The 26,696-nt window shown below is 42.2% G+C and overlaps 2 protein-coding genes across 4 annotated transcripts in view; one reads left to right on the top strand and one right to left on the bottom strand.

Moving 5' to 3' along the window:
• MPZL1 (myelin protein zero like 1) overlaps positions 1-14,768 on the top strand; it is a 73,079-nt gene extending 58,311 nt beyond the window's left edge. For 2 of the 3 annotated variants that reach the window (XM_077927243.1, XM_028726819.2), the window contains 2 exons: positions 1,866-1,971; positions 7,039-14,768. In XM_077927243.1, coding sequence (XP_077783369.1) covers positions 1,866-1,971; positions 7,039-7,140 — 208 coding nt within the window. In that variant the 3' untranslated portion in view covers positions 7,141-14,768. The remainder of the gene's footprint in view (positions 1-1,865; positions 1,972-7,038) is intronic. The other variant, XM_077927242.1, reaches the window with a different exon arrangement.
• A 1,376-nt stretch (positions 14,769-16,144) lies between these two features.
• On the bottom strand, positions 16,145-26,320 carry MPC2 (mitochondrial pyruvate carrier 2). Its single transcript, XM_028726818.2, has 5 exons — positions 25,979-26,320; positions 21,322-21,362; positions 18,485-18,569; positions 18,011-18,122; positions 16,145-16,379 (listed from the first exon to the last, which is right to left on the bottom strand). The coding sequence occupies exons 1-5, from the start codon at positions 26,082-26,084 to the stop codon at positions 16,340-16,342; spliced, it is 384 nt and encodes a 127-aa protein (XP_028582651.1). The 5' UTR covers positions 26,085-26,320; the 3' UTR covers positions 16,145-16,339.
• Positions 26,321-26,696: the final 376 nt, after the last annotated feature.

Genomic DNA, 26,696 nt, shown 5'->3' with positions numbered 1-26,696 from the left:
AGCTTATGTGCATGAATGAGTGTGGGGGATCTGGACTCTGTAGACTGTGAGAGGAGAAAATCATTCAGTAAATAACTGAATTTTCCATGCAAAGACCTTTAATTCAGTGTTATTTTTAGATCCAGGTTGCATGAATTCTTGGGATATACTCCAGACATTTTATTAGTCCCTTGGCCACCTTGTATGCTGTGATTCAATCCCAGTAAGAATGGAAGCCCATTTACTGGTACTGAAATGCCTTTCCCCCCTCAGTACTATATTTCCCTATGTACTGCTGCATATCTCGTGTCTGCTTTTTTTAATGTTTAAATATTTCTGTTGGATAAGAGAAAGTAATGGTTTGCAGGGAACTGCATTCTGCTTAATGTCATTGTCATATTGTCATGATCCATGTCTGCCTGTATACGCTGTGTGTGTGTGTGTGTGTGTGTGTGTGTGTTGCGTAAAGAAAACAAAATGATTGAGAGAAAGGGTGGTGAGTATTCCTCCTAGACCAAGTTAGGTCCTATACACATTGCCCCAATGGCTGCTTTTTAAACAGGACAAGCCATTCTTAGAGGAAAGAGGAAGAAAGCTTAACTCGTTTCCTGCCCAGTGATTTCTTCCCTCTCCAAATTATTCCCTGCTTGTTGGTGGAACACAACACATGTTGTGCTCCCACATCTTCGGTATCAGCCACTCATCTAGAATAGACCTTGTACCAACTTACATACAGATACATAACAGTATTGTTTGGTCCTCAGGTGTCTGTGAGCATGCGTGTTAGGAATTATTGAGATGCTTAGTCAATGTTCAGTTTAATTGATTTTGAAATGATTCCTAGTTGGTTTTTAAGCAGAAGTGAGAGTGCATCAGTTCAAGGACATAGCTGACATATCAGTACCCCAAGCCCTTCCTAAATAGACGTTCCCCAAGTTTCCGAAGCTTTGTACATAGTAGTATCAGTATATTAACAGACACTGTTCCAGTCGATGGATGCTTTCTTTGCTGCAGGCATTCCATTTACTAAAATGATTGGACTGAAAAATTTGGTGGTCAAGATTTATTCCTTGACTTCAGCTACTGTGAAGACATTGTTTAAGGCATTTGTATACTGCCCTTAATAATATTTATTCCAGAGTGGTTTGTAATGCACATTAAAAGAGCCAACAGAAATAAAATATACAGTAAAACAAAACAAAACAAAACAAACAGGAGAAATTTAAATCTAAAACAGCAGTGTAAAATTTCAGTTCTAGTGACCTAAAATACTGCATCCCTTCAACACTGAAAATACAAATTGTTAATATGCCTGAGAGAATGCAAATGTCTTAACTGGACAGCTAAAATATAATACAGTGGTCACCAGTCAAGCCTCCTTGGGGAGAGAGTGCCATAACCATTTGAGGACATGTCATTGCTGAGCGCCTGTTCTGTTGTGGCACTTGCAAGATAGGGTGCAGTCACTAGAAAAACAACAATTTTCCGCCTAGTTAGAAAGGAATCCATCTTCAACTGTACACTTATGTGTAAGTGAATTCTGATGTCTTGGGCAGAGACAACAAGGAACTACTTCCCTAGATCCTGAGGCAGAGTCGCCCGTGTGACCCTGTTAGTAAGAAACTGGTTCTTGTGGAAGCTGCTGGCCTCTATTGGGGTTGCTTTCTTCCATCCCAAGGCTTCCATCCCAAGAAGAGAAGGTTTAGGAGTGATGGTACTGAGCCAGCACTAGGGAGAGGATGTATGTTGTGTTGTTCACCGAGTTCACCTTTTACTTTGGCATACGTTGCCACGTCATCTTGCCATCACTTGCCTTTGTTTTTGTTTTGTTTTTTTGTTTGCCTCTTGAACATTGTCCTGCAAACTCTGCTCTGCCACCTCGTCAGCTGCAGTACCTCTGAGAGCTTGGTGTCTCCAGTTAAGCAGGCTCCACGGAAGACCCCCTCCGACACAGAGGGTCTGGTAAACAGCGTGCCCATCCGATCACACCAGGTAAATGGCATCATGATGCTTTGGGAACTCTTAACTTGGAGACCTTCGGTGATGGGAAAGGTGGTATTCTTGTTGAGGGGGAGGGAGACTTAGAGCAAAGTTAAAAGTGTTACAAAGATAGACATGATGCTCCGGGATGGTTTCAGATTGGATGGGGGGCCACGGGTTGAGATTCCTGCACTGCAGGCAGTTGGACTAGAGGACCCTCGGTTGGGTCCCTTCCAACTCTACAGTTCTATGATTCATTTTCGAAGATGAAGGATGTTGTTTACTGCAGTTGTTTTCTGTACTTGACAACTTCAGTACTTCAAGGATAGTGAAAAGATTCAATAGGGCTAGTCTTTGTAAGTAAACAGTTGTTGCAGTGAAAGCAATTATTGTGCCACAATATTCTAGCTCTGAGGGAGCCATCTGACTCACATGAATTGATCTGTGTTAGGTTGAGTGAATTGTCCTTCTTTGTGATAGAGGTTTTCACTAGGAAGCTCCTTTATTTGTAATTCTATGATCTTGGCAGTGCTGAGTATTTATTGTTCCTGGACTTTTCCAATTACCATTTATCAGAGCTAATAATATTTTAGCCCCTTTGCTTCATTGTTCTTTATATCTCCTTATCCCCACAAAGTGTCAGGTAAACATATACAGCAGACCATTGCTCCCCACTTGGAAATACTCATTCTAGATAGAGTATTGCTCAACAGGAAATGAATAGTGCTTCTTTTCCTTTCTGTTTTTTTTTAAACATATAGACTGCTTTATGAGAAAGCTCTGTACATAATAAATGTATCAATAAAACAGATGAAATCAACCAAACCATTTAAAAAAACCTATAGCAGATTCCATGGAAACATAGGTGAAAAACAGACATTTTGAGAGCAGGGATATATTAGTTAATGTTGACAAAGATGAGGAAGGAAATAGCCAGATTTCCTTTCTTTTGTATTCAGTTATTTGATGTGAAGTGTTGGGTGGAAAAATGGAAACTAGATAATGGAAACGACTAGCTCTCCAAATTGTATCAACTTGAACATCTTAGTCTGTCAAAATATGTTGAAAGCTATGGGTATCAGAATAGAGCTGTAGTGAGGCTGAGATGCAGGAAATGATTTTGTTAAAAAATATATATTGAAAAGATAGATTTTTATAAAATATTTATAAAACTATTTGAAAATGAAATGGCTAGATGACAATATAGACCTTTGAGACATTACTATACAAATTAACATTTCAGTTTAATAAAGCAGGGTAAGGAACCTGCAACCCACCAGATGTTGTTGGACTCCAACTCCCATCATTCTTGACTATTAGCTGTGTATGCTGGGAGTGATGGCAGTTGGAGTCCAACATCTAGAAGGCTGCAGGTTTTCCACCCCTGTAATAAATAAAGAGAAGTTCTTAGGAAGTTCTTAAGGCATAGTTCATTCCTGGCGATCCTCTTCACTTGGTTGAAGCTGGTGGTATTAGGTGCTCTTTGAAAGGGGCAACAATATTGAACGAAGCCACTGGTTTTTCCTTGTTGCTTCCAGGACAAGCAAGTCTTGGCTGTTGGGTGAAGTTAGTTCTGGTTCAGAGACTGTTTTTGCCAGCTATCTACAATAGGGGAAGCATAGGATTTTGAACACTGTAGGCCTGCTTCTTACACACTTTAAAACAAAACAAAAACATTATTGTGTAGACTCTTACAAAGTCAATAGCGCCATGAAGACATGCATTTCAATAGTCTTATCTGGGGAGGTTGTGTGCACATGAAACTTGCACATAGCTATGCATCTTACAAGCTATTTCTAATGTTACTGTAATATGGATATGACAGGAGCCACAATAAACAAAATCTGGCAAGTGGAAACACTTATTTTTATTCTAGCCTAAACAGGAATATACAGAGGTTCACATGCCTTATTTATTAATGTGTTTGGGACTAGTAGATAATGTCTGGGGAACATGGAGGTAGATGGAAGTGCTTTTGTTTTTAAGTATACCAGAGTGAGTTGACTTTTACATGCAGACATCTGCTTCTTTTCTTACTGAAAGCACAGTAGTGGTATTGTGGAATATTTTTAATATATTGGAGCAAAATTTGAAGGCTGCTGTAAGAGGAGTGTCCTGTTTCCAGGAAGTACTCTTGGTTTGCAGCTTCTCTATAGGAATGGGATCTTTACATTGTTGAGAAGATGAGAGGTTCTTTCTTTCTTATTTATTTATTTATTTATTTAAGTAAGTAGTGGAGGAAAGGAGGGAGAAATTAACATTTCATTCCAATGGTTTACTTTAGAAACAGGGCAAAAGATACTACCCAGTCTATCTGTCTAGTCTACCAGTTTGCTATTTCCTTCCTACATATTTTAAATCCTGAAGTTAATGTAATGGTTGTGAAAGCAGGAAGCTTATTGCCTGAGGTTGTGTTTCAAACAGCATGCATCAGAGTTGTCTTGTTTGGCTCACTGCATCTTGAGGCTGGCTGATTGCTCATTGGGTTTGCTTTCACTCTTGTCCGTACCAGTGAATTCATTTGAGATGTCATCTATTTCTCACAACTGTGCATGTCTGTCTGGTACCAAATGTCCTAGTGGTTCTCATTCCTCTCTGTTGTTTGGCTGTACAGTGTTTGCTCATTTTGAATGTGATAATTGTCAATGTTTTCTTATTTCTAGATCTAATGCATAACTGGCTGATTATCTAAGTTATCCCATATGTATAACTGATAAATTAGAAAGAAGACTGTATCCCTCTTGTGTCCTATTCCAAAGAGTGCTTTTGTACCTGACTCTATTAACCTGTGCTTCTCCTCTGATAGGCAGATGCAATTTCAGATGTAAAACTTTCTACTTCTAACTTCTAAGCCACACATCTGGTTCCTTTCTTCCGATACTTGGATAGCCTACACACCACTCGGTGCTTTTGTTGTATGGGACACATATATTCCTGGTAAAATCTGCATATTGTCCTGTGTCTGATGCATAGGAGTAGACAGACACTGGAAAGCTATTGGAACAACTTAAAAAAAGAAAAGATGTCATTCTCAGTGAGCAACTCTTCAGAGCAATACTTCCAGATGATGTTTTCCATCAACTAGCTACTATATATACTTAATTGAATTATTATTATAGTTAGGCTCACATATTTGTTCTGAATTCCTGCATATGGACAGCGATCTCTTGATATTTTCCAGGCAAATATGTCATTATCTGAATCCTCTCTTCCCCCATTATCTGAATCCTCTGTAGTTTTGTAGGAACTAGCAGATGGTCTCTAAACAAGGAACTTGGTATTATTCAAAGGAAAAGCTTTTTTAAAAGGCCAGTACTTTGATATAGAAGAAAAGATGATTGTCCTTTGTCTTGGCTGAGTTCCAAGAACTCGGGGCATTAGCCTTTGGAGTAGCATCTGTTGACGTGAGAGAGTTGTGGTCTTATATGAAAGAACAACAAATTCATTTGTAAAGCAAACAGGAATAAAAACGTGCAGAGCATGACTCATTCATGTGGCTTCCACAAGAAGCTGCCTTAGATCCAGTAATGGTATTGAAAACCTTTGGTGAACTGTGTGGCTTATGGAAGAAGCTTGCTATACATACTACAGTTTTGTATGTTCAAGAAAACATTTATACTTTTGGCTATAACTTCACTGTCTGCAGCTGAAGAATATGTGTCTTCCCAGCTAGCCATTCCTAACTACTTTCTTCCTCTGAACTGGCTCCTAAAGTGCTTTCTTACTGCACTATTGATCCTCTAGTCTTCCTTATAATTAAACTGTATTGATATTTTTAAAATGCACATTTCCAAAGAGAGTTGTTGTGGCTGATTGTGGGAAAGAATGGTAAGCCAATTAAACATTGGTGAATGTAATTTTAGATTTGAGTGTTGCCAAGATCATGCCTCCTTTAAAGCTTGATTCCTTGTGGGCTACACAGCCTTATTGAGCATAAAAAATTACGGATTATTCTTCCAACTCCCTGTTGGTTTCTCATTTGTTTGTTTTTAAATACTCAACGAGCATTGCTGCCATCTAGAGGTGTAAGAGTTGCTGGACAGTCTTTGCTTTTGGTTTTTGCTGACAAACTTCTTGTATTGCAGCGTCTTTGTGGACACTGCAGACAGATGCAGAAAAATACTGACTCACAAAAAGCCGATAGTATTTCTGAAAGACAATTTTTGGATGAGCATGATGATAACCCAAGATGGGTGTGTAGACACAGATTCTTCACTCATCCTTATGCAAGTTGGCAGCCAGGAAGTCTTCCATTAAGTTTCCCATTTTGTCTGAACCAGAAATCTCTGGTTAACAGATTGAAAACAAGCCACAATTTGAAGTTGGCTAGTATCCTTCTTGTTCTGAAGCTGTTTCTTTTTTCCTCTAAAACAGGATATTACTATTAACTGTAGTTAATGAAAGTCTTCCTGGTTTGTTTGCCAGCTTCTGCTAAAAGAAGAGGAAAGGAGCTTTGAGTGTGTATGCCCCCAAAGTTGATTCATTGTCAGTGTGAAGACAATCTGGATGAAGTGCAGTTTGAGGAGCACAATTTTCAGCCTTGCAGATGAAATTTAAAATTCCAACCTGTTGTATTAATTTAGTATATTGCAGCTGCTCCCAAGAAAAATACTGCTAAGGTGACACGTCCCTGTCTGATTCAGCACAAATGGAGCCTATTGAATGAGCTGATTTTAGCCGGTCTGTGAATTCTTGATGTACTCTTTCAAAATATCAATCCATTCGCTGCTCTGTTGTTCAGTGAATTGTTCTGAAAGCTACAAGCAATTCCATCTACCTGAAGAATGAAGTGCCAGATTTCTATAAGAAAATATTTGTGGATTCTTTTGCAAGACTTTATCGCAGTAGATTAATTTCTTTAAAAAGTCAACTTGATTTGCATAGTTTATAGATAGACCCAAACAGATAAAAGAGGGGGAAAATGTGTGTCTTGTGTACATTTAATAGAGTTTTGTCTGCTTAATGCTCATTAACTTCCTAATCTATAGATTAATTTTATCTTTACACTGCCTGCCAGCAATGTACTGAAGGAATCATGCTCTTTCACCAGTTTGCTTACTCTGTATTTCTTTTTTTTAGGGCCCAGTAATTTATGCGCAGTTAGATCACTCCGGAGGGCGTTACAGTGACAAGATCAACAAGTCGGAATCTGTCGTCTATGCTGACATTCGGAAGAACTGAGGAAATCCCAACCAACCCAAAGCTAAACAAAAATTCAAACTGGAATCGCTTGAAGAAGATTGACCCAGAGAACTCACATGTGGCCTTTGATGCCTAGGCTAGGACCAATGCATGTGCATACAGAGAGAAAGAGATTATATATGTATTGTGTGTAAATAGTCTATTTAAATCGTACAGAACTGAGACCAATGTTGCATGTTGAAATATGATATGAATTCTGCTTATAAATTGCTAATTTTTTTTTGTATCTAGGATAAGAGGAAGAAAGCAAATAGTCATATTACACCTTTAAGTGATTTCTCTGTTCTATGGAAAAACTGGAAAATTCCTGGATAGGCTAATGGATTTGATACTTTGTTTTTTACAAGATTGATTTCTTTTGATGAAATAGACTTGAGGATAAGTGTTTCTGCATGAGGATTCTCTTTTCCTATTCTGGTGCTTTCCACACAGTTTCATATAAATTCACTCCTGTCTTTCATTCCCAATTCCCACTTACCTCTTTCTACAGTAGGGTCGGAAAGCCCTCCCCTGCCTTCAGTTTCCAGCCTGGTCCTCGTATTGGCTGAAGCCAAAGTTCTATCTTCAGGGCATTAACTAACTTTTGTCTCTTTTTGGTGCAGCGCACTCCCCACCCCAATAGCTTTTAGACATTTTCATTTGGTCATTTCAATCATGAAGCATTAACAAGAAGTCCCTCTAATTTTTATTTCCCGCTGGTGATTTTTCTGCAATAAAAGTGGTATTCAGTTTTGTCTTTGAAGAAAATAGGGTAGTGAAGTGGTGCTGAATGAACTTAGTCTGATCCTAATATGGCTTTCTAGAATATCCTTACCTTGGGCTGCTTTTAGTAAGGCTTATTGGGATGTAGCTGTTGCAGAAAGAAAGTTAGAATTTACAAGTTACCTCTTAATGTTTTATCTAATTCCATGGAGGGGAGTGCTTCATGGAAGCCATATATGATAGAATAGGCCAGTAGTACACTTCCTGTTTCAAGAGGTGAGGGCCAAGATTCTATTGTTACTCATTCTCAGACTGCAGATTTACCTTCAAACAGAAAGGACTGTGGATTTCTCTACTGTGGGGTTAGCTCTGCTCTGTTGCTGCTCTGTTCTTATAAGGGCACACAACCTCCAAATCATCTGCTGTTCTCTCCTCCCTTCCTGCCTCAAACCATTGTTTCAGACAGGCTGACCGATTCTCTTCCTCCTCCTCCTCCTCCTCTTCATTGTTTCAGACAGCCTGTCCAGTTCTCTTCCTCCTCCTCCTCCTCTTCATTGTTTCAGACAGCCTGTCCAGTTCTCTTCCTCCTCCTCCTCTTCCCAAGGCCCTTGCATGTTTATCTGTGCAGTGGAGTTTTCTTAAAAGTATAAGAAAGTGTGAATGGTAGCAGATGAAACTTTATGATTGACCCAAAGGATGGCCAGTTAGCACTCTGCAGAGCCAAACAAGCAGGCTTTCCCTAAAGCTTGGGCCAAGAGAAGGGGACATTGTACTTTTGCCCAAATGTGTTGAGTGCATTTCCACAGCAGGATCGCTGCTAAAATGAGGTATGCCTGTATGAGCATTAATCCCTTGTTCCTTAATGGATTTTTTTCCCCCAAAATAGAAAAATTAGAAGGCTTCGATTACCGACTCTTCTGTGCTAACGCCATCTTTACTGCTGTCTCCTGTGATCTCAGTAGACTTAGGCTGCAGTCCTAAATCCACTTACTAGGAAAGTAAGTTCCCTTGAACTTGGTGGCACTTGAGTCTAAGAAAACCTGAACAGGGCTGAAGTGCTGGTGTTCACTGAAGCTTTATTGGAGTTTTTCTCCTTTCTAAACAGTAAAATTATGCCATTGTACACATGCACCCATTCATCATAGATGCCTTGGGTACTGCTTGTCTTACTTTCTTTTACCATAAATGAAATTGGCCATGCCATTGTTAGTCTCACCTCCACCTACTGGTTTTTGCATGCAGTACGTCATTTACTGGGGCTGGCAAGGGCTGGCAGGTTTCCTGCAGGCATCTCATTGGCCACTGTGAGATCAGGATGTTGGGCTACATGGGCCACTGGCCTGATTCAGTAGGTTCGTCGTCTTATGCACGACTGCACATACTCATCCTAGAATTGCACCCTGCCCCCTACAAAACAAAAACGTTGCAGGAGTGTAGATGAATGAGCAACTTGTGAAGATTTGTCTTGAACCGTGAGGGACAAAAGTTAATGAAAGGTGACACTTAATGCTAATCTGAATACACCCACGTGCCATTTTAGAGGTTGATTAGTTTTATGAGGCTCCTCTTTTAATGCTCATTTAGTGTCACTGTTGAAAGGAGCCTGTTGAATTCCTTTTGACTTTTCAATCTTTATTCAGTTGGGGAGTGAGGGTGGGACTGAAAAAACTTAGGTGCTTTTTCAATTTTCTCCAGTACTGCACTGGTCTCCTTGCCCTCTTCAGAACAGGGTTTGGCAGAAGGTAGATTGACAGATTGCAGTCCCTTGGTGGTCTGCAAACTCCTGATTGACCACCTAGCACCTGGTGGGTTACTGGGATGTTTTGTGTGCACAAAGACTGTTGGACTAGGTGGATTGTGGTATGATGGAGAACATCTTATCCTGTTAAACAGGAGGACCACATAATGCAGATAAGCTATGCCTTAACGGTTAAGACACCCTGAATATGCATTCTTGCTTTATTAATGTAAAACACATCAGTGGATCATAAGGATTCTAGCTAAAAACAAATGTAGACCACACAAGGTAGAATTTGGGCCACTCTGCTTTGCAGCTACCTCTCGTAGTGTATACAGCCCGATGGGAGTGTGCGTAGTTTGTCGCTAGGAGGAGCAATAAAAGCAGAAGGGTGGATTTCTTGCCTACTGCAACACAAGTGTTTGTCATGGCTCATAACCACTTTGTAACTGTTTCTGCTTGGTGTATGTAACAGAGACTTGGTTGGATGAAGCAGATGGGCCTGTTCTTGCAGTTGCTTGGCCACCAGATTTCTCTTATGCACAGCAACCCAGGTCATATGGGTGGGGAGGAGGGCGTTGCAGTGATTTTTAGGAAGTCATTAGCTTGCACCAGGCGTCCTATTGAGAAGACCCAGTTTTCTGAGTGCAGGTTCTGGAAGCTGGGCACTAGGGGCAGTACAGTATTCCTTTTGGTGTACTGACCTCCCCGCTGTACCAAGGATTCCCTGCCCGAGCTGCTTCAGGTCGTGGCGAATGTTCTCCTGGTGTCTTATTCTGGTTGTCCTAGCGGATTTTAACATCCATGCCGACACAACCTTATAAGGGGCCGCTCGGGACTTTGTGGAAAGCATGGCCTCCATGGGGCTGTCCCTGAATAAGTTTGGCCCAATTCATAGTCGTGGACATGCCTTAGACTTGGTGTTCACTTCTATGGATGTGGGTGATCTGACACTAAGTAAAAGTGAAACCAAAGAAGTGCCATGGTCGGATCACTTCCTGGTGCAACTGGACTTCTCTGCGACCCTTCTCTTCTGCAGGGAGGTGGGACTGATTTGGATGGTCCGTCCCCACCACTTAATGGATCCAAATGGTTTCCAGAGAGTTGTAGGTGATGCTTATCCCATGTTGATGGCCTTTCAGGTGATTCCCTGGTGGCCTGCTGGAATGCAGTTAACCAGGGCTATTGACTGACTGACTCCGAAGCGCCGTCTCTGATTGCATGGAGCCCGGACATCCCTGTGGTTTTCTCCAGGGCTGAGGGCGATGAAACAATAGCTGAGATGGCTGGAGTGCCAGTGGCAAAAAACTCATTCTGAATCTGACCGGATACATGTTAGAGCTCAGTGTCGAGCCTATCAAGTGGCGATAGTGACAGTGAAGAGGACCTTCTTCACCGCCTCTATTGCATCTGCAGAAAACAGCAGCAGGAGACTCTCTTAAGTGGTTCGCAATTTAACAGAATGACCTTTGCCATTGGGGCCCAGTAAGGACCCCAAGATCTCCTGCAATGATTTTGCAAAGTTTTTTGCAGATAAAGTCGCTCAGATTCGGAAAGAGGTAGACCACCGTGGGAGCAGGGTCAGGGCGGGAGAGAGCTAGAGTCCTGTCTAGTCAAGTTGCATGGGATCAATTCCAATCTGCTACCTCTGAGGATGTGGACAGGCTGCTTGGACGAGTGAAACCAACCAATTGTCTCCTTGATCCTTGCCCATCCTGGCTGATAAAAGTGAGCCGGGAAGGGCTGGACAAGGACTCGGTGGGATTGTGAATGCTTTTCTCTGTGAAGGAGGCTTCCCAGACCAGTTGAAAGAGGTAGTCATGAAACCGTTTCTTTAAAAAAAAGCTCTTTAGACCTGGCCAATATGGCCAACTATTGCCCAGCTTCAAATCTTCCATTCTCGGGCAAGGTGACTGAGTGGGTGGCTGCTGAACAACTCCAGGCATGCCTGGAGGATGCGGACCATTTGGATCCCTTCCAGTCGGGATTCAGGCCTCATCATGGGACTGAAACTGCCTTGGTCACGCAGGTTGATGATCTCAGGCGTGCTAGGGACAAGGGTGAAAGCTGTTTCCTAGTTCTGCTGGATCTCTCAGTGGCCTTTGATACCATCAACCATAACATCCATCTGGACCGTCTAGAGGAGCTGGGGGCACTGTTATACAGTGGTTCTGCTCCTTCCTCCTGGACCATGTCCAGAAAGTGGTGGGGGGGTGAGTGTTCAGACCCCTGGGCTCTCACTTGTGGGGTGCCTCAGGGTTCTGTCCTCTCCCCCATCCTTTTTAACATCCATATGAAGGGCTGGGAGAAATCATCAAGGGGTTTGGGCTGAAAGTTGATCAGTATGCGGGTGATACCCAGCTCTACCTCTCTTTTAAATCAGAACCAGTGAAGGCGGTGAAGGTCCTGTGTGAGTGTCCTGAGGTGGTTAGAGGATGGATGGCAGCTAACAGATTGAGGTTGAATCCTGACAAGACAGAAGTACTGTTTTGGGGGGACGGGACGGGCAAGTGTGGAGGACTCCCTGGTGCTGAATGGGGTAACTGTGCCCCTGAAGGACAAGGTGTGCAGCCTGGGAGTCATTTTGGACTCACAGCTGTCCATGGAGGTGCAGGTCAAATCTGTGTCCAGGGCAGCTGTCTACTAGCTCCATCAGGTACGCAGGCTGAGACCCTACCTGCCCGCAGACTGTCCCGCCAGAGTGGTGCATGCTCTAGTTATCTCTCGCTTAGACTACTGCAGTGTGCTCTATGTGGGGGCTACCTTTGAAGGTGACCCAGAAACTACAGCTAATCCAGAATGTTGCAGCTAGACTGGTGACTAGGAGGGTTGCCAACAGCATATAACACCAGTCCTGAAAACGACTCCCTTCAGTGACTCCCAGTACGTTTCTGAGTACAATTCAAAGTGTTGGTGCTGACCTTTAAAGCCCTAAACGGCCTCAGCCCAGTATTTTTGAAGGAGCATCTCCACCCCCATCATTCAGCCCGGACACTGAGGTCCAGCGTTAAGGGCCTTCTGGCAATTCCCTCACTGTGAGAAGTGAGGTTACAGGGAACCATGCAGAGGGCCTTCTCGGCAGTGGCACCCGCCCTGTGGAATGCCCTCCCATCAGATGTCAAAGAAATAAACAACTACCTGACTTTTAGAAAACATCTGAAGGCAGCCCTGTTTAGGGAAGTTGTTAATGTTTGATGTTTTATCGTGTTTTTAATATTCTGTTGGAAGACGCCTAGAGTGGCTGGGGAGGCCCGGCCAGATGGGTAGGGTATAAGTAATAAATGAGGAATGCCAGAAAAAATAACTTAATGGAAAGACTTGCTTCAATTATAACGATCAACTAATCACTACTCTGCATACTTTGATCTGATGCAAACTACAGTGACTTGTGAATGCTTGCAGCCAAATGAGCTGTGTAGGAGAAAACAATTTATTATTCAATGTTTTCAGAATATTACAGAACTTAACGTAATCTTTTAATTCTAGCACCTTATTACTAGAAAAGCAAGTCACTATTTTTTCTTTCTTCTTTCATCTTTGCCTGATACTCTTGACACTTTGCTTCATCAGCAATTGGAGCTGGCAGCATGATGACCCTTTTTTGTGTGACATGCACCTGTTTTTCAGCATTTTGAAAGGATCCTGAATTTGGTTTATAGTGCAGGAGAGAATTTGGGTTTGTTGTCCTCTTATTTGTTTCTCCTCTTCTGAGTTTAGTAGCAGACAACTTGGCAAGCACAAGAACCCTAAAGGGGCTACATTTCCCCCGACAGAAGTTATGTGGCTTGAACAGTAAAATTGGAACAAGTGTGACTTTTCCTAGTAGCCGTTCAAGCTGAAAACCTCTATTCATGAGAGATTGTGGCATCTTAGGGATTTACATCCTTTAACATGCCTGAAGGTATGATCCATGTTATAATCTTATTTGTAAATAGTATATTTTCTAACTTAAAAGTGTGGTCTAACCCTGTTAAAAACCAGTTTGCCATCAATTTTAGTGGAGGTGCAGTGCCCTTTTTTTAGAGAGAGAGACAAGGCAAGTAGAGGCTAGTGTTGCTACTAGGTTTTGACTCCTTAACAACTGTATCCCTCATGTTTCATCTCAGTAGAATATTGTTCAATAGAAGTTCTTCATGGCAGATAACCATGTTTGAAGAGGTAGAGTGCTTTTATCCCAGTAGGGTTTGGGGAAGATCGTTCAGACTGTAGGAGTTCTATCTTATTTGTTCATGAAGCTTTGTCTCTTGCTAGAGTGCTTTGTGGGTCTGCAGTATCAACATTTCAGTGTGAATAGGGAAACTATAAAAAGTTTTGTCTTAATTATTTGAAGTAGTTGAGGTGATCATCTGTCTTGTAACTTGCTCTGTATTCACAAAACTCCAAAGGCTTTCCTTTTTGTGTACAGTCAGTTGTTCTGGTGAAGTGAGCAGGTGTTCAGTCATCAACAGATGAGCCTTGAAGTCTGTCTGTCAAGTCTCATTCAGAGTTTTACCTTATTCTTGTATCGACCAAGCCTTTTAAAACCACATTTTTCTATTTGTATGTGATGGGTAGAAGTTTCATCCCCCCTTATTAAAACTGTTTCCTAGTTAAAATCTAGGAGACGCCTCAGTGAAAGGGCAATTTTCCTATGGTGCTCAATTTAGATGCCCTTTTCTGTGAAAGGCAATCAAGATCTAACAAAGGACTCCCACTTGTGAAACTTAGTTCCCCAACCCTTGGACCTTCTTCTCAAGATCTCTTTTGGCTCTATACAACTCCACAGAATGCAGCTACTGAGCCCTTTTCTACCTTGTTTCTGCACTTTTAAAAAACTGGAATTGCATTTTGTATTAAGTTGTTGTACAGTCTCCTTTCCTTCCTTCCCTATGTTCTCAAATGCAGCTGCTGCACAGGCAGTTGGCTACCTTCTGGAAAGCACCACTATGAGGGCACCACACTATGATGCTGCTAGATTGGCGGGGTGGGGCAAAAGGGGTAAACACCTATAAAATAGGTGTATAATTTTGGGCAAGGGATTGTTCTACAAGGTCTCTGTAAAGTTAAAGCAGGAACTAGTGGTAACATACTTGTTTTGACTTGCTTCTAAGTTGGACACACATCACATTGGATATTTACATGTTTTCTATTGTACTCTTGTGAATATTTTAATACACTTTTTCCATTAGTGGTCTGTTGTGTGTTTCATAATTTGTCAAGCATGAGATATTGAATTGCCTTTGCCTTTCACATGCTTCTGCTACAAAGCCAAGATTCAGCTTTGACTGCAAGTGCTCAAACTAGCACTCAGTATAGGAGAATATGCTTCAGGAGTAGCCCCCGACTACTCTCATGCTCTTCCATTAACCTAGCCATTACTAGTGATGGGCAAACTGACCCCATCCAAATTCACAATTTGCTTGCTAACTTACAAAATGAACATTATGGATTTGGTCAAAACATCTGTTACAAGATTTCCAAGTGTTTTCACATCTAAACTTACAGTAATATAGCATGGTTTGTGTATTATTATTTTTTAAAGTACCTTTTAAAAATTGGAGTTAAAGGCTAGTTTTGTGTACACCCCCTGGAAACAAAGCTACATAGTCATGCACCATCATTTCCAGGATGCTTTTCAGCCCCATATATTAAAGCACATGGTAGAAGCCACACTTCCTAGTCTCACAGAAAAGCTTTTACATTTGAGGAAGTTTTTATAAATCAGCTTCTCTCAACCATGGATCCCACAACCCTCATAATCCCCGACCGCTGGTCCTGCTAGTCTGGGATGGAGTTGGACTCAAAGGTTAAGAAGTTGCTGGACTGCAACTCTTATCTTTGACTATGTTGGCTGAGGCTGATGGCAACTGGGATCCAACATCTGGAGCCCACTGCAATGGTTACCCTAATTTAGCTGAACAGGTCTGGTCAGTTATCAATACCTTTTAACTTTTGAAAGACTAGAGTACAAGTTGTCTTCAGCCTTTTTAGGACTGCAACCCACAGTGAGGCCAAACTGGTTTGGGATCCACAACTTTTTATCCTACGCTTAGGTAGGTGTGGTGCTGCTGTGACATACCTTAGATTACTGTGACCCAGCAGTGGGCATTTAATAATGGTTAGGTCCCCCCCCCACAGAACTTAGTATAGCTCAGCATGGATTATACTTCAGAAAACTGGCCACTGCTCCAACAGTTCTGCCATGTGAAGATACTGATTTTAATCTAAAATGTTTACCGTCTGTATTTCAGGCAGAGGGATCACACAAAGCATATTACGAATTAAAGTATTTTTCCATCTTCAACATCTTAGCCATGACTTAACTGTGGCATGAAAAATGTAAATCAAGTTGGTCCAGTAGCACCTTCATGCACATCTTGCCAAAAAGATGTGTGTGCCCAATTATCACCAAACCTACCCCCAACAGCTGCAACTCCATACACTGCATCAAATGCTACCGAAAGGGCTGGTTCCCTTATCCTCAAGAGCAGTTTTGGAGGAAGGGGTATTCTGCAACCACAACCACTGCTCACAGCCCTTAAGATCATGAAAAACCTACTAAAGTTACGCAGCTTAAGTTTTTATTGTTTAGTAGAAGGTTTTATTTCCATGTAAAGAGACTGCTTTCTAAACTTATAGAAAAAAACATGCTCTACCAACTTTAGTAAAAATTCACACAGGGCAAAATGAACAAGATTAAATCTAGGTCCCTTGGGAAGTTGCTTTGTAGATGAGATCTGATGAGCTGAGCTTGAATTTCTACTTCTCCAGTTCTTTGGCTTTTAGGTCTTGGTTATACCTGTCAGAAAAAGAATAGCCAATTATGGTTACAATTCAAGGTTTAGGTTACATATTTTAGCTTTCCCAGACACGATCTGGGTGCATGTGCTTCCAAGGAGGGGTTGCTCTTTGCCAAGGTTAAGATATCATATACTACTATTGACTGTGGCAGAGGAAGGGGCAGTGACAGAAGCAGCTTTTCCCTCCTCCCCTTACATGTTTTCTGATCATTGTTGACTTTTTTGGGGGGGGTATATTTCAAGGAAGCATTTGCTCTGTTTACAACCAGACACAAAGTGAGGGAGCACTTACTGTTGCAAGGTAGGATATCTGCTTTTGAAACCCTGCCTCTTTTACAACTCCACAAATATTTGTAAGTCACCTTTTAAGATGTACCCAAGGACTCCGCTCAATCAGGTAAAGATGCAAAAAATGCTCCTCCTTAACTGTCTTAGTGTCACCTAGAAGCTAGAGTAACAATCACTGTGTGCCAGGAGCAGCCAGGGGCCACTGGCAACACTGTGGTTTTTGGGAAAGGGAGAAAGGATAAGGAAGGCATTTGGCATTCACACCGTTCCAACCTCCCCACCGCTACACCCTTCCTCTTCCCCTCCCAGTAATCTTCAGTGATGCTGGTGCCAGGAGGCCAAGTAAGCATTGCTGCCCATCCTCGCCAAACATTTTTGCTGTGTACACAAACTAGTCTTTCTAGAATGCTGAACCCTTAAGAATGGAAAATAAACTTAGGTAGGTATATTCTAAATGCTACTAGGAAGCTTTAGATTAGGTCATATTTAAACTAGCTACAACTGATGCTTATTCTTTATACCTAACACTTTGCTATAGGATGGCTTCTGCCTTTACAACTGTTGCAGTTCCAATACTCAAGACAGAATATAGACTAGCACAACACCTGATGCAAATGGACTGCTACACCCAATTGTGATCTATTTTACCAGGATATTAAGTATAACCACTGGTGGTTTGGATCAGTGAGGGATAATGCTTAAGAAGCTTCTACATCCACTCTACAACTATGTTTTGGCAGGAGGGCCAGGGCAACAGTTGCATGGCTTCAAAACAGTTTCTCAAACTGTAGAGGCTTGGGAGGGGAGTCAGAGGGCTATCATGTTATATCTTACTGAGGCAGTCAGAGCTAAGGATCTGACGGTTTGGATATGCCACAATTCCTAAAGGGAGGAGAGGGTTGCCAGCGCCCAACTTCATATAGGATAGTTACTGCAGATGCTGAAATGGAGCAGGAAGCAGGTGGAAGAAGAAGAATAGTGCAGAAGGATTTAAGAGCCTGGCAAGGATAGGTGGGGGGATTTCTACTGCACAAGCCAAATAAAGCCTGGATATTGATAAATACAATGGTTTAGAATGGGGATTGAGAAGTCTCACAGGGAAAGGTGTGGGAACAAGCCTCTTGGTTGCCATGCCTTGAGTAGCATGGCAGCAAATGAAGTTTCTCCGTTATCACTCCCCATGACAGAACATTGGATGTTTCAAGTACTGTTAAAGCAAATGAGTCATGCCAGGAAAAAGGTTGAGAAGCCCTAAAGTGAAGAAAGCAGCTCAGCCAGTCTGAAGAACAGATCCTAGAATAGGCTACAACTTAAAGTCTTCTGACCTACTTGCCATACCTACCTCCATATACGGTATAGCTGAGAACCTCCAGCACAGCCAACAAAGAAGTTAACTGTAAAGAGACCCCAGTTTTTAGGAATAATAACTAGAGAATATCTCGACCAGATAAGACCTGTTGGATCATAAAGAAAGCAAAGGTTTAATATCAAGTAGATTTATTAGTACCAAAGGTCAACAATGATTGCAGTATCAGATGTTCAGATTTGGAGCAAAGTTTTATCTAAACATGATAGAGAACTTCATGCTTATGCCATTCAAGTTGAGTGTTCTCAGTTATTTATGAGCCAATTATCTCTTCCCCCCGCCCCCACTTATAGAATGGAAGATGGCAGCACTAGGAACTGGCATCCCAATCCATAATGTGTTACATGGAAGCAATAACTGGTTCTTTCCTCCACAGCTTCTATTATCAGCTGATGATTTTTTTAACATTTAATTAAAAAATAGTTAACAGCAAAGTAAGAATAAACATACCTGTGGCCGTTAGCACAGCAGATTGTGATGTGCTGAGTTTATCTGCTGGTCTGGTCATATCAGCCATTCCAGCACATACCAAGCCCTATAAAAGGAAGTAGCAGCCAGCTTTAGTGCAGTATTATAGCAGTGTGTCTTCATTAATTAGAACCTAGTCAATGGGAGTTATGGGGTGTTAGGGGAGCAGTAGCACCTCTGGTGAGGAAGACATTGTGCTCATTCTGGGGTAGTTTGTTCATCTTTGGTCCCCACCCTGCACTCGACTCTCACTTGTGGCTCCTAGAAGCTATCAGCATGCAACAGTAGCCACACCCTAGGAATGGCTTCAAATGGCTGGCTAAACCAGGTGAAAGTAACCAATGAGTCTCAAACCCTCAGTGTGTTAGGAACTTCCCCTGCATGCAAAGCCAGGCTCTGGTAGATTGAGCGAATGAGACCAATAGTGGGTCCAACGGTCAAGAAGGTAGATTTTGCATGTACTGGAGCAGGAAGTGAGAGGGCAGATGGGGCTTGTCAGTCTGGGAAGGCAGCCCATCTAGGAGAAGGAAAACTCAGATCCTATACCTCTGCTGCTTTGTGGCATATCTTTGCGAGAAGAAAAGCTTAAGCAGTAAACCCTACACAAATTCAGAGTGGTGTCCCTAAGACGGTTGGATGGCATCTTGTATACCTCCTTCCGGCAATTCCTGCAGCCAAGCTGGTGACAGACATATTGCTCTGCTTTCCTTTGGACCACATCAGCAAGGCCAAGAGGGAGGTCTTGTTGTCTGGGCAGCCCAGGACCCCCATACACACTGCCCAGGCTTATGCTCTAGGGAGGTCAGCTGGGTGCTGCTAACACAGCGGTTTGACTTCAGGTGCACTCCAGTGTCTCTTGAGACAGACGGATTCCAACAACAACCGTTACTATAGTTCATGCACTTCACAATTTAAGAGCTAGAGTAACTCCCATGTTTAGGGGACATGTTACATGGGAGGAAAAGTTGGTGGAGATACATAATAATTTTTAGCTGGTTTGGACAGCCAGCTGAATCTTGTGATTCTTAATCCTGTTGAGTGGATTAAGTAGGTGAGGTACAAATAGTGGCTTGTACTACTGCAACTGAAAGAGCAAGAGTTCTTGCTGCTTTCAGAAAGCCTCCAATGTGCTACTTCAGGGATAAGGGTTTTGCCTTTTTCCTGTGCTACACAGGTCAAAATATATGATTGCCACTGCTGAGTGTATCTGGTATTATTAGGCTTCAAACACACTATAATTGATTGATGAAGAAGCATTGCCCATTGTCCCAGACATTCCATACTTATACAGATGAAGCAAAGAAGCTTGGCCTGTTTTAACTGAAAAAGTGCAAAGAGATTCATCTCTACAGGAAAAAGATGGCAATTATACAAGGCTGGTCCCAGAGGAACTTGACACCCAGCTAAGAGTTGTTTGAGTTAATTAACATATTGGGCAGGAAATATTTTCTAAAAGCTTTGGGACTTGCTAGACAAGACAATACAGATTTCTTGTCACTTAAAGCATCAGTGAATACTTGGGAATTAATAAGGAGAGAGTGTTGCAGAATAAAGGTGCTACAGCTGAAAAGACCCTGCACTTCATGCTCACTCACCATGCCTCAAAATGTTAGGACACTGAGCAGAAGAAAGATCATACTACACAGGAAAGTTCACGTGGAAGCAAATGGCCCTTGAAATATCAAGGCCTATGTATTTTAAGGGCTTTGTGCATCAAAACCAAATGCAGTATTTAAGAACTGGAACGTTGTGTTTCCCAATTCCAATAAGCAGTCTTGCTGTATTTATATTAAATGTATGTCCTACTGATACTAGTGGCTTCCAACTAGTGACTATATAAAGTCGCCAATGCCATGGTTGTAGGTGTAGGTGCAACAAAACAGCACTATGATAGTTCAGAGAGAAGACATGCAGTGTTAGTACCTAGTTTAGTAGAAATTTCTGCTAAACTGTCAGATAGCATTTCAACACAATTAAGGTGGGACTTATTTCTACATCTTTCTTCCAACATATCCAAATGCTTCTCATGGACCAGCAGAATTCAGGCAAGAAGAAAGAGTTGTCTGTCTATATACACAAACAACATAATTATTTTTAGTCAGGTTCCGTTAAAATACATGCACCACAATTTAATTTATTCGTGTATAGCCTGCCCATCTCCCACAAAGGGCTCCAGGGAGGAAACAGAGTGGAATACATTTTTTTGAGGGTGGGGAGTCTTGTGGCACCTTAAATAAGTAAAGGTACCCCTGCCCGTACGGGCCAGTCTTGACCGACTCTAGGGTTGTGCGCCCATCTCACTTAAGAGGCCGAGGGCCAGCGCTGTCCGGAGACACTTCCAGGTCACATGGCCAGCGTGACAAAGCTGCATCTGGTGAGCCAGAGCCGCACACGGAAACGCCGTTTACCTTCCCGCCAGTAAGCGGTCCCTATTTATCTACTTGCACCCGGGGGTGCTTTCGAACTGCTAGGTTGGCAGGCGCTGGGACCGAGCAACGGGAGCGCACCCCGCCGCGGGGATTCGAACCGCCAACCTTTCGATCGGCAAGCCCTAGGCGCTGAGGCTTTTACCCACAGCGCCACCTGCGTCCGTGGCACCTTAAATACTGACCAATTTATTATGACATAGGCTTTTGTAGACTACAGTGTACTCTTTTCAGATGTATGAAGTGTTATCTTGAGCTACATGTATTGGGTGGGGGAGAAGTGTAAAACAGTGAGGTCAGAAGCAAATGAAATGCAGTACAATAGTGATAATTACTAGCAGTGGCCAGTCACAACAAAAAATTGTCAATAGTACAAACCTCTTCTCAACTTACCCATTTCATAATAGGGGCCCAGAAAAACACTGTTTTAGGACCTGAAAGAGAAATATTTCATTAGCTACATGATTCTGCTGTGTGACAATTTGCACAAAACCACTGAATTGTGTGAATTATTAAAACAGCAAGTAGCCTTGATACACATGCACTAACAGAATAGTTATGTTTTACACTGCAGCACAGGGGAGAAGTGATAAAAGCTCTTCTGCTGAGGTGCAATCAAATATCTGAAAACAGGAAATGGGAGTTATGACACAAAGGACAGTTTTACCAAACTGGTGGAAGAAAATGCAGATGACACCCACACACATGAAGAAGTATTATCCCCTGCCCCAACACTGCTGCATTTGTCCAGAGGTACCAGGCACTACTTTCTGCCATGATTATCTGGGGCCCCCATCATGTGTGGGTCAGGAACAAAGGTCTCTGTCTCTAGTACAGTACTTGTTAACAGTGCAAAAACTACAACAGATCCACAAAGTTGCTTTTCTCTTGCAACACAGGTTTTGCAATTGTATGTTGATCCATTTTTCCTTATGTGCAATCATAACACTTATACAACTCTATTCAAAGCACTTCATGAGGAATCTGACACCAAGCTGAATGCATATTCTGCTTCCTACCTTCTGTTGTCTGACCTGTTCAAACTACTTTTGTACCTTTTTTTGTAGCACCTGAAGGTTACAAACACTTCGAGGTGTAATTAAAAGAAATGCAGAAAACAATGTTGCTCCTATGGAAGTGATGGTCAATTTCACGATTCTCTGGAGCCATTCTTCTTCAGAGATTAAAACAAGGTCTTAAAGAGTACTTTGCCGTACAATGTGACCTTTTCACAGGTGTTGAGCTCTATAGCAGCTTCATTAAGTGTGAACCCCAAAATTGGGATTCCCTCCAATCTTGTGCCAATTTTTTGCAGTCATTTTGCAGTGCGAATGCTGCATTACTGAGTAATTGCTACATGAATTGGGGATCATAGGTATCACCCAGAAACTCAACATTGTTTGATTCACTCCAACCCTTTTTGTAGCAAAACCCTCATATTTTGCAGCACCTCCAAAATTAGGTTACTGTCTTACTCATTGTGGGTCCATACTAGAGTTACTGTTCTTCACCTTTGTTTTTCAATGAATGTATGAGACTGGTGCACAACCACTAAACAACAAGACAACTGTCTGGCAAGTTCACATTTGGTAATACTCTGTTTTTAGTGTCTATTAAGTTTAAAACACACTTAGAAGATGCCCCAAAGAGCTCACTAGGATTGCCTTCTGGGAAGCAGAACTTGCAAGTCAACAGTTACTCACTTGTGAAGGTGAAGCAAGATGTGGGCATTTCACTACAAAACCATTGCAAAACTTTGGTACCGATTTGAAGAACTTCTATAGAAGTTGTTCTAGAGCAGTGTTTCCCAACCTTGGGCCTCCAGCTGTTTTTGAACTACAATTCCCATCATCCCTGACCACTGGTCTTGCTAGCTAGGGATGATGGGAGTTGTAGTCCAAAAACAGCTGGAGGCCCAAGGTTGGGAAACACTGTTCTAGAGTTAAGCTATGCAACTGAGAGAAACATTAAGTCAAGATGTTATGTGGGTAAATGAAGATGCTACTTTCAGTGATGCGATTATTCAGGTTGTTTTTTTAAAGAAATCATTATTTCTAAATATACTTAAATTTGTTGCAATCTGTGCATTTCTTGCAAGACAGCAGCCCAGTTATTCTTGATGCATTTGAGGAATTCTAAAGAGCTTTCTATTCAGAGGAGCTACACAAAGAACAAATGGAAAGCTCCAAGTCATGTGGTACTGCTGCCAACACCAACTTTCTATTGCATAGCAACAGTCACGAAAAGCAGAGATGGCTACTTTTCAGAACTTTTCATGTCCTTTAGCAAGACTGACAAACTATTGTGAAAGACAGAAAAAGTACTGAAACAAGTATAGATAATTAGGGTGTTTCACAAACCAGATGTGACAGGATTTTCCTCAGCAGCTTGCATTCTAGGTAAAATGTCACTTATCAAATTAGGCCATCAAACTGACCTGCACCATGGACATGACGCAGATTTGGAAAATATGCCTGAATGCCAACAGAAGTTCAAACTTGGACACTCAATTCAACAGGTATGAAACTAAGCCACATCTTTAGTCAAAACCTTTCCTTTAAAAATGAGCCAACATTTGTCAGAAGCTCTTGAAGAAATGCTTTTTGGAATAAACCTTTTCCTACATGTGAACAGAAAACTATTATTCCATGAATCCCCTTTTCCGGAAAGTGAAGATGACATTGTGAGGAAAGGCATCTGCAACACCTGACTACAATTTAGTGTATTCCTTTCATTGCTTGACTTTACCTCAGAGCCTTAATAATACAGCAAATATATGAACTGCTCATAAGGTATATTTCACAAACATCATGTCAGTAATCCTCAGCACTATTGAGTAAATTAGAGCAGCACTGTAATTTGCTACCTACAGAATCCAGAGCAAACGCTGAATCAGATAGTCCTCAATCTAAAGTCAGGGACTATACCAAAGTCATGACATGCAAAATTAATTTTAAATTTGCATAAATGTGAAGTAGAGTCCCAACTTCAATTTTAAAGTACAATATGACAGGTTTTGCATTACTATAATTCAGTATTTGTATTCACACTTCCCTGACAGACAGTGGTTTATTCCTTCTGCAAGCTTCTTTCACAAGAAATAAATGTTTCTGCCATCGGGCCTTTGGTATCAGTTGGATCACCTTTCATGCTCCTTGGCATTTTTCATTTGTGTAACAGGCATAGTACTTTGCTGAATCCAAGTTTCCCAATAAAAGCTGAGACTATAAAGTAGCACAATGCAGGAACATGTTATGATCTGCACAGAGAATTTACATCCACAATTAAGTAATGCAGTTACTGAAGTATAGATAAGATTAGCTTTTGCAACTACCAGAAAATCTTATGACAAGTGACTCCTCTGTCCAAACACCACAAACTGGCTTGCACTAAAGAGTGGCAAAGGAAGAAATAATCTTGTTAATTGATTTTTGTCTTTTTATAAAGCCCATCTACAAGTGACCTCTAAAGGATTCACACTGGAGAGATAGTGAAGGCAAAAACCCAGTTGCAGATAAAAAAGGAAAGATAAAGAGCTGCATGTTTAAAAATGGATTATAAGTAATGATAAGAGAATACCAGTACTTTCCCCAGTAAGTAAATCAAAGGGTGATTATGGTTAAATTCAGTCTAGAGGAAAAGTCAACAACAGAGTAGGAATTTGTAAATCAAGTCTACCAGTTTCCTAATTTTTAGACTATTTTGTTATCCAGTTATGTTGTTGTATGGTTGCTGACAGCCACCAAGAATCACAATGTTTTAGGAAGTTTTGAGAAAGAAAAACCTAATGGCAGTTTCCACTGAAAACCTATATTTCAAAAGCCCTTTGAATGAACAGAAGAGAATCTAATCTCCTGACAATATGATAAATGAGGGATGGTGTGTGTGTGTGTGGGGGGGGGAGGGATTACTTCCTATAACTCACTGCTTTTCTTTCAACGTGTGTGGGAGTAAAGTAGTCGGCTACCTTTCTAGGACCTACTGTATAATTTCTGCAGTTAGGCAACCATTAAGGCCACCTCTGGATTTCAGTGGGCCCTAAGCAACAGAACTGCAGGGAATCCTTTCTGAACATGCAAGTTTTTGAGGAGCTGGTGTAATCTGACTAAGCAGCATCCCTTCACAAGAAAATAATCTTTTAAAAGAGCAGACAGTTGCAAGATTGACCCATGCCATGTAGGAAAGCCCCAAATTTATCCTCTAAGCTGACCTGCTTCAATGAAGGACAGGCATCTTGAATTTTAAATAGCAGCACAGAAAGAGGACTTTCAGCAGGTGCAGCTTCTCTTACCCCTACCTGACAATTTCTCTTTGCATCTGGTCACCATAATAAATCTCTCACCATTCCTAGTGAAAGGAAAGTTTGTTTTCCCAGAAGCATCTGTGTCAAAGAGGACAAACAGAACTTTGACTTCTATGCAGCCTTTGTTAACGACAATAACAATTAACCTGCAGGAAGCAGAAGCATAGAAGGGCTAGTCTCAGGCTGCACTAAGAAGGCCAAAAAACTGCAACTCAGACCTCCACAAAGCCCATCACCATGGAAGAAATGCTACCACCTTGCAGGAGTTCTCAAGGACAGAGATTAAACCATCTACTTTGCCATGTCTCCAAGTACTAACCAACTCTGACCTGGGGCGTTTAAATTTTATTTCTACCCCACTCTTTTGCCAAAGAATTGTGTCCCCACCCTGGCCTTTTCCTACTCCACATAATCCTGTGAGGTAGGCCAGTATGAGAGATGGCAACTGGTCCAAGGCCAATGGCCATGGGGAGATGAACTCCAGTCCTTGGTCTGGAGCGAGCAGAATGACCAGATAGAACACAAGCACACATTTTTCACTACCAGGTTTATAAGCGGGGAACTGAGGCACTGGAGGGTGGGAGGGGGCTTTGTTTTGTTTCCAGGCATATATTATTTGTTTTTACAAATAAGGGTTCTCTCTCTCTCTCAAACACACGCACACACTTTCACACACACCATTTCACGATTTATTCCCAGCTGGCGAGCAAGAAACGACCTCCCCCATCTCCTCCTCCCCTCAAATACCTGCCGGGTGGTTGTACAAGGGACGCAGCCGGGGCGGCAACATGAGCTCGATTCGGTCCAGGAACCGGTGGTAAGAGGCACGAAACCCTGCGGCGGCGGCCGCCATTCTGTGTGCGGGTGACAGCGACTGATGCAACGAAGCCCCCGCTCGACCTGTCGTTGTCCTCCTTCTCCTCCGTCTGAGCAGAGGAGGGGGGAAAACACAAAAACCCACAACCCCTCCTCACGAACAGAAGCAGGTGGTGGGGCGAGCCGCTGTTCCTGATTCTGATTTGTCCACGGACGGAGCAAGAGGCGGGGCTTAAACAGCTGGCTTTCGCGTTATTGGCTAGCTACGCCATTACCGGCTTTGCCACCCGACGTTGATGACATTCTTGCGGTCAATTGGCGTCCTCTTTTTATGACGGTATGAGCGGCGGACGATGACTGATGACGATTCAAGCAAAGCTTTCGGGGACCTGGCTCCCAAAACAAACATGTCCGCCTTCAATGTTCCTTTGCCCTTACCCAGGATGGGTTTTGTTTTGAAAAGGCTCGTTAAGGGTGGTGGTTGTTGCCCTTTTAACTCCCCTGCTTAGACACCTTTGAGCAGCCCGTGTACGGAAAGCGTAAGAAAAGCCGATAAGGCGGCTTTCTCCCGGTGTCCAGACCCGTACTGAGGGATGACCGCTAAACGGCGACACGGACGTCTCAATGGCCATTTTTGTGACCGTGAGCG

The sequence above is a fragment of the Podarcis muralis genome, chromosome 4 (assembly GCF_964188315.1).
Source record: "Podarcis muralis chromosome 4, rPodMur119.hap1.1, whole genome shotgun sequence".
Lineage (NCBI taxonomy): Eukaryota > Metazoa > Chordata > Lepidosauria > Squamata > Lacertidae > Podarcis > Podarcis muralis.
The sequence above is the reverse complement of the archived record's forward strand: the minus strand, read 5'-3'. Positions and strand labels throughout refer to the sequence as shown.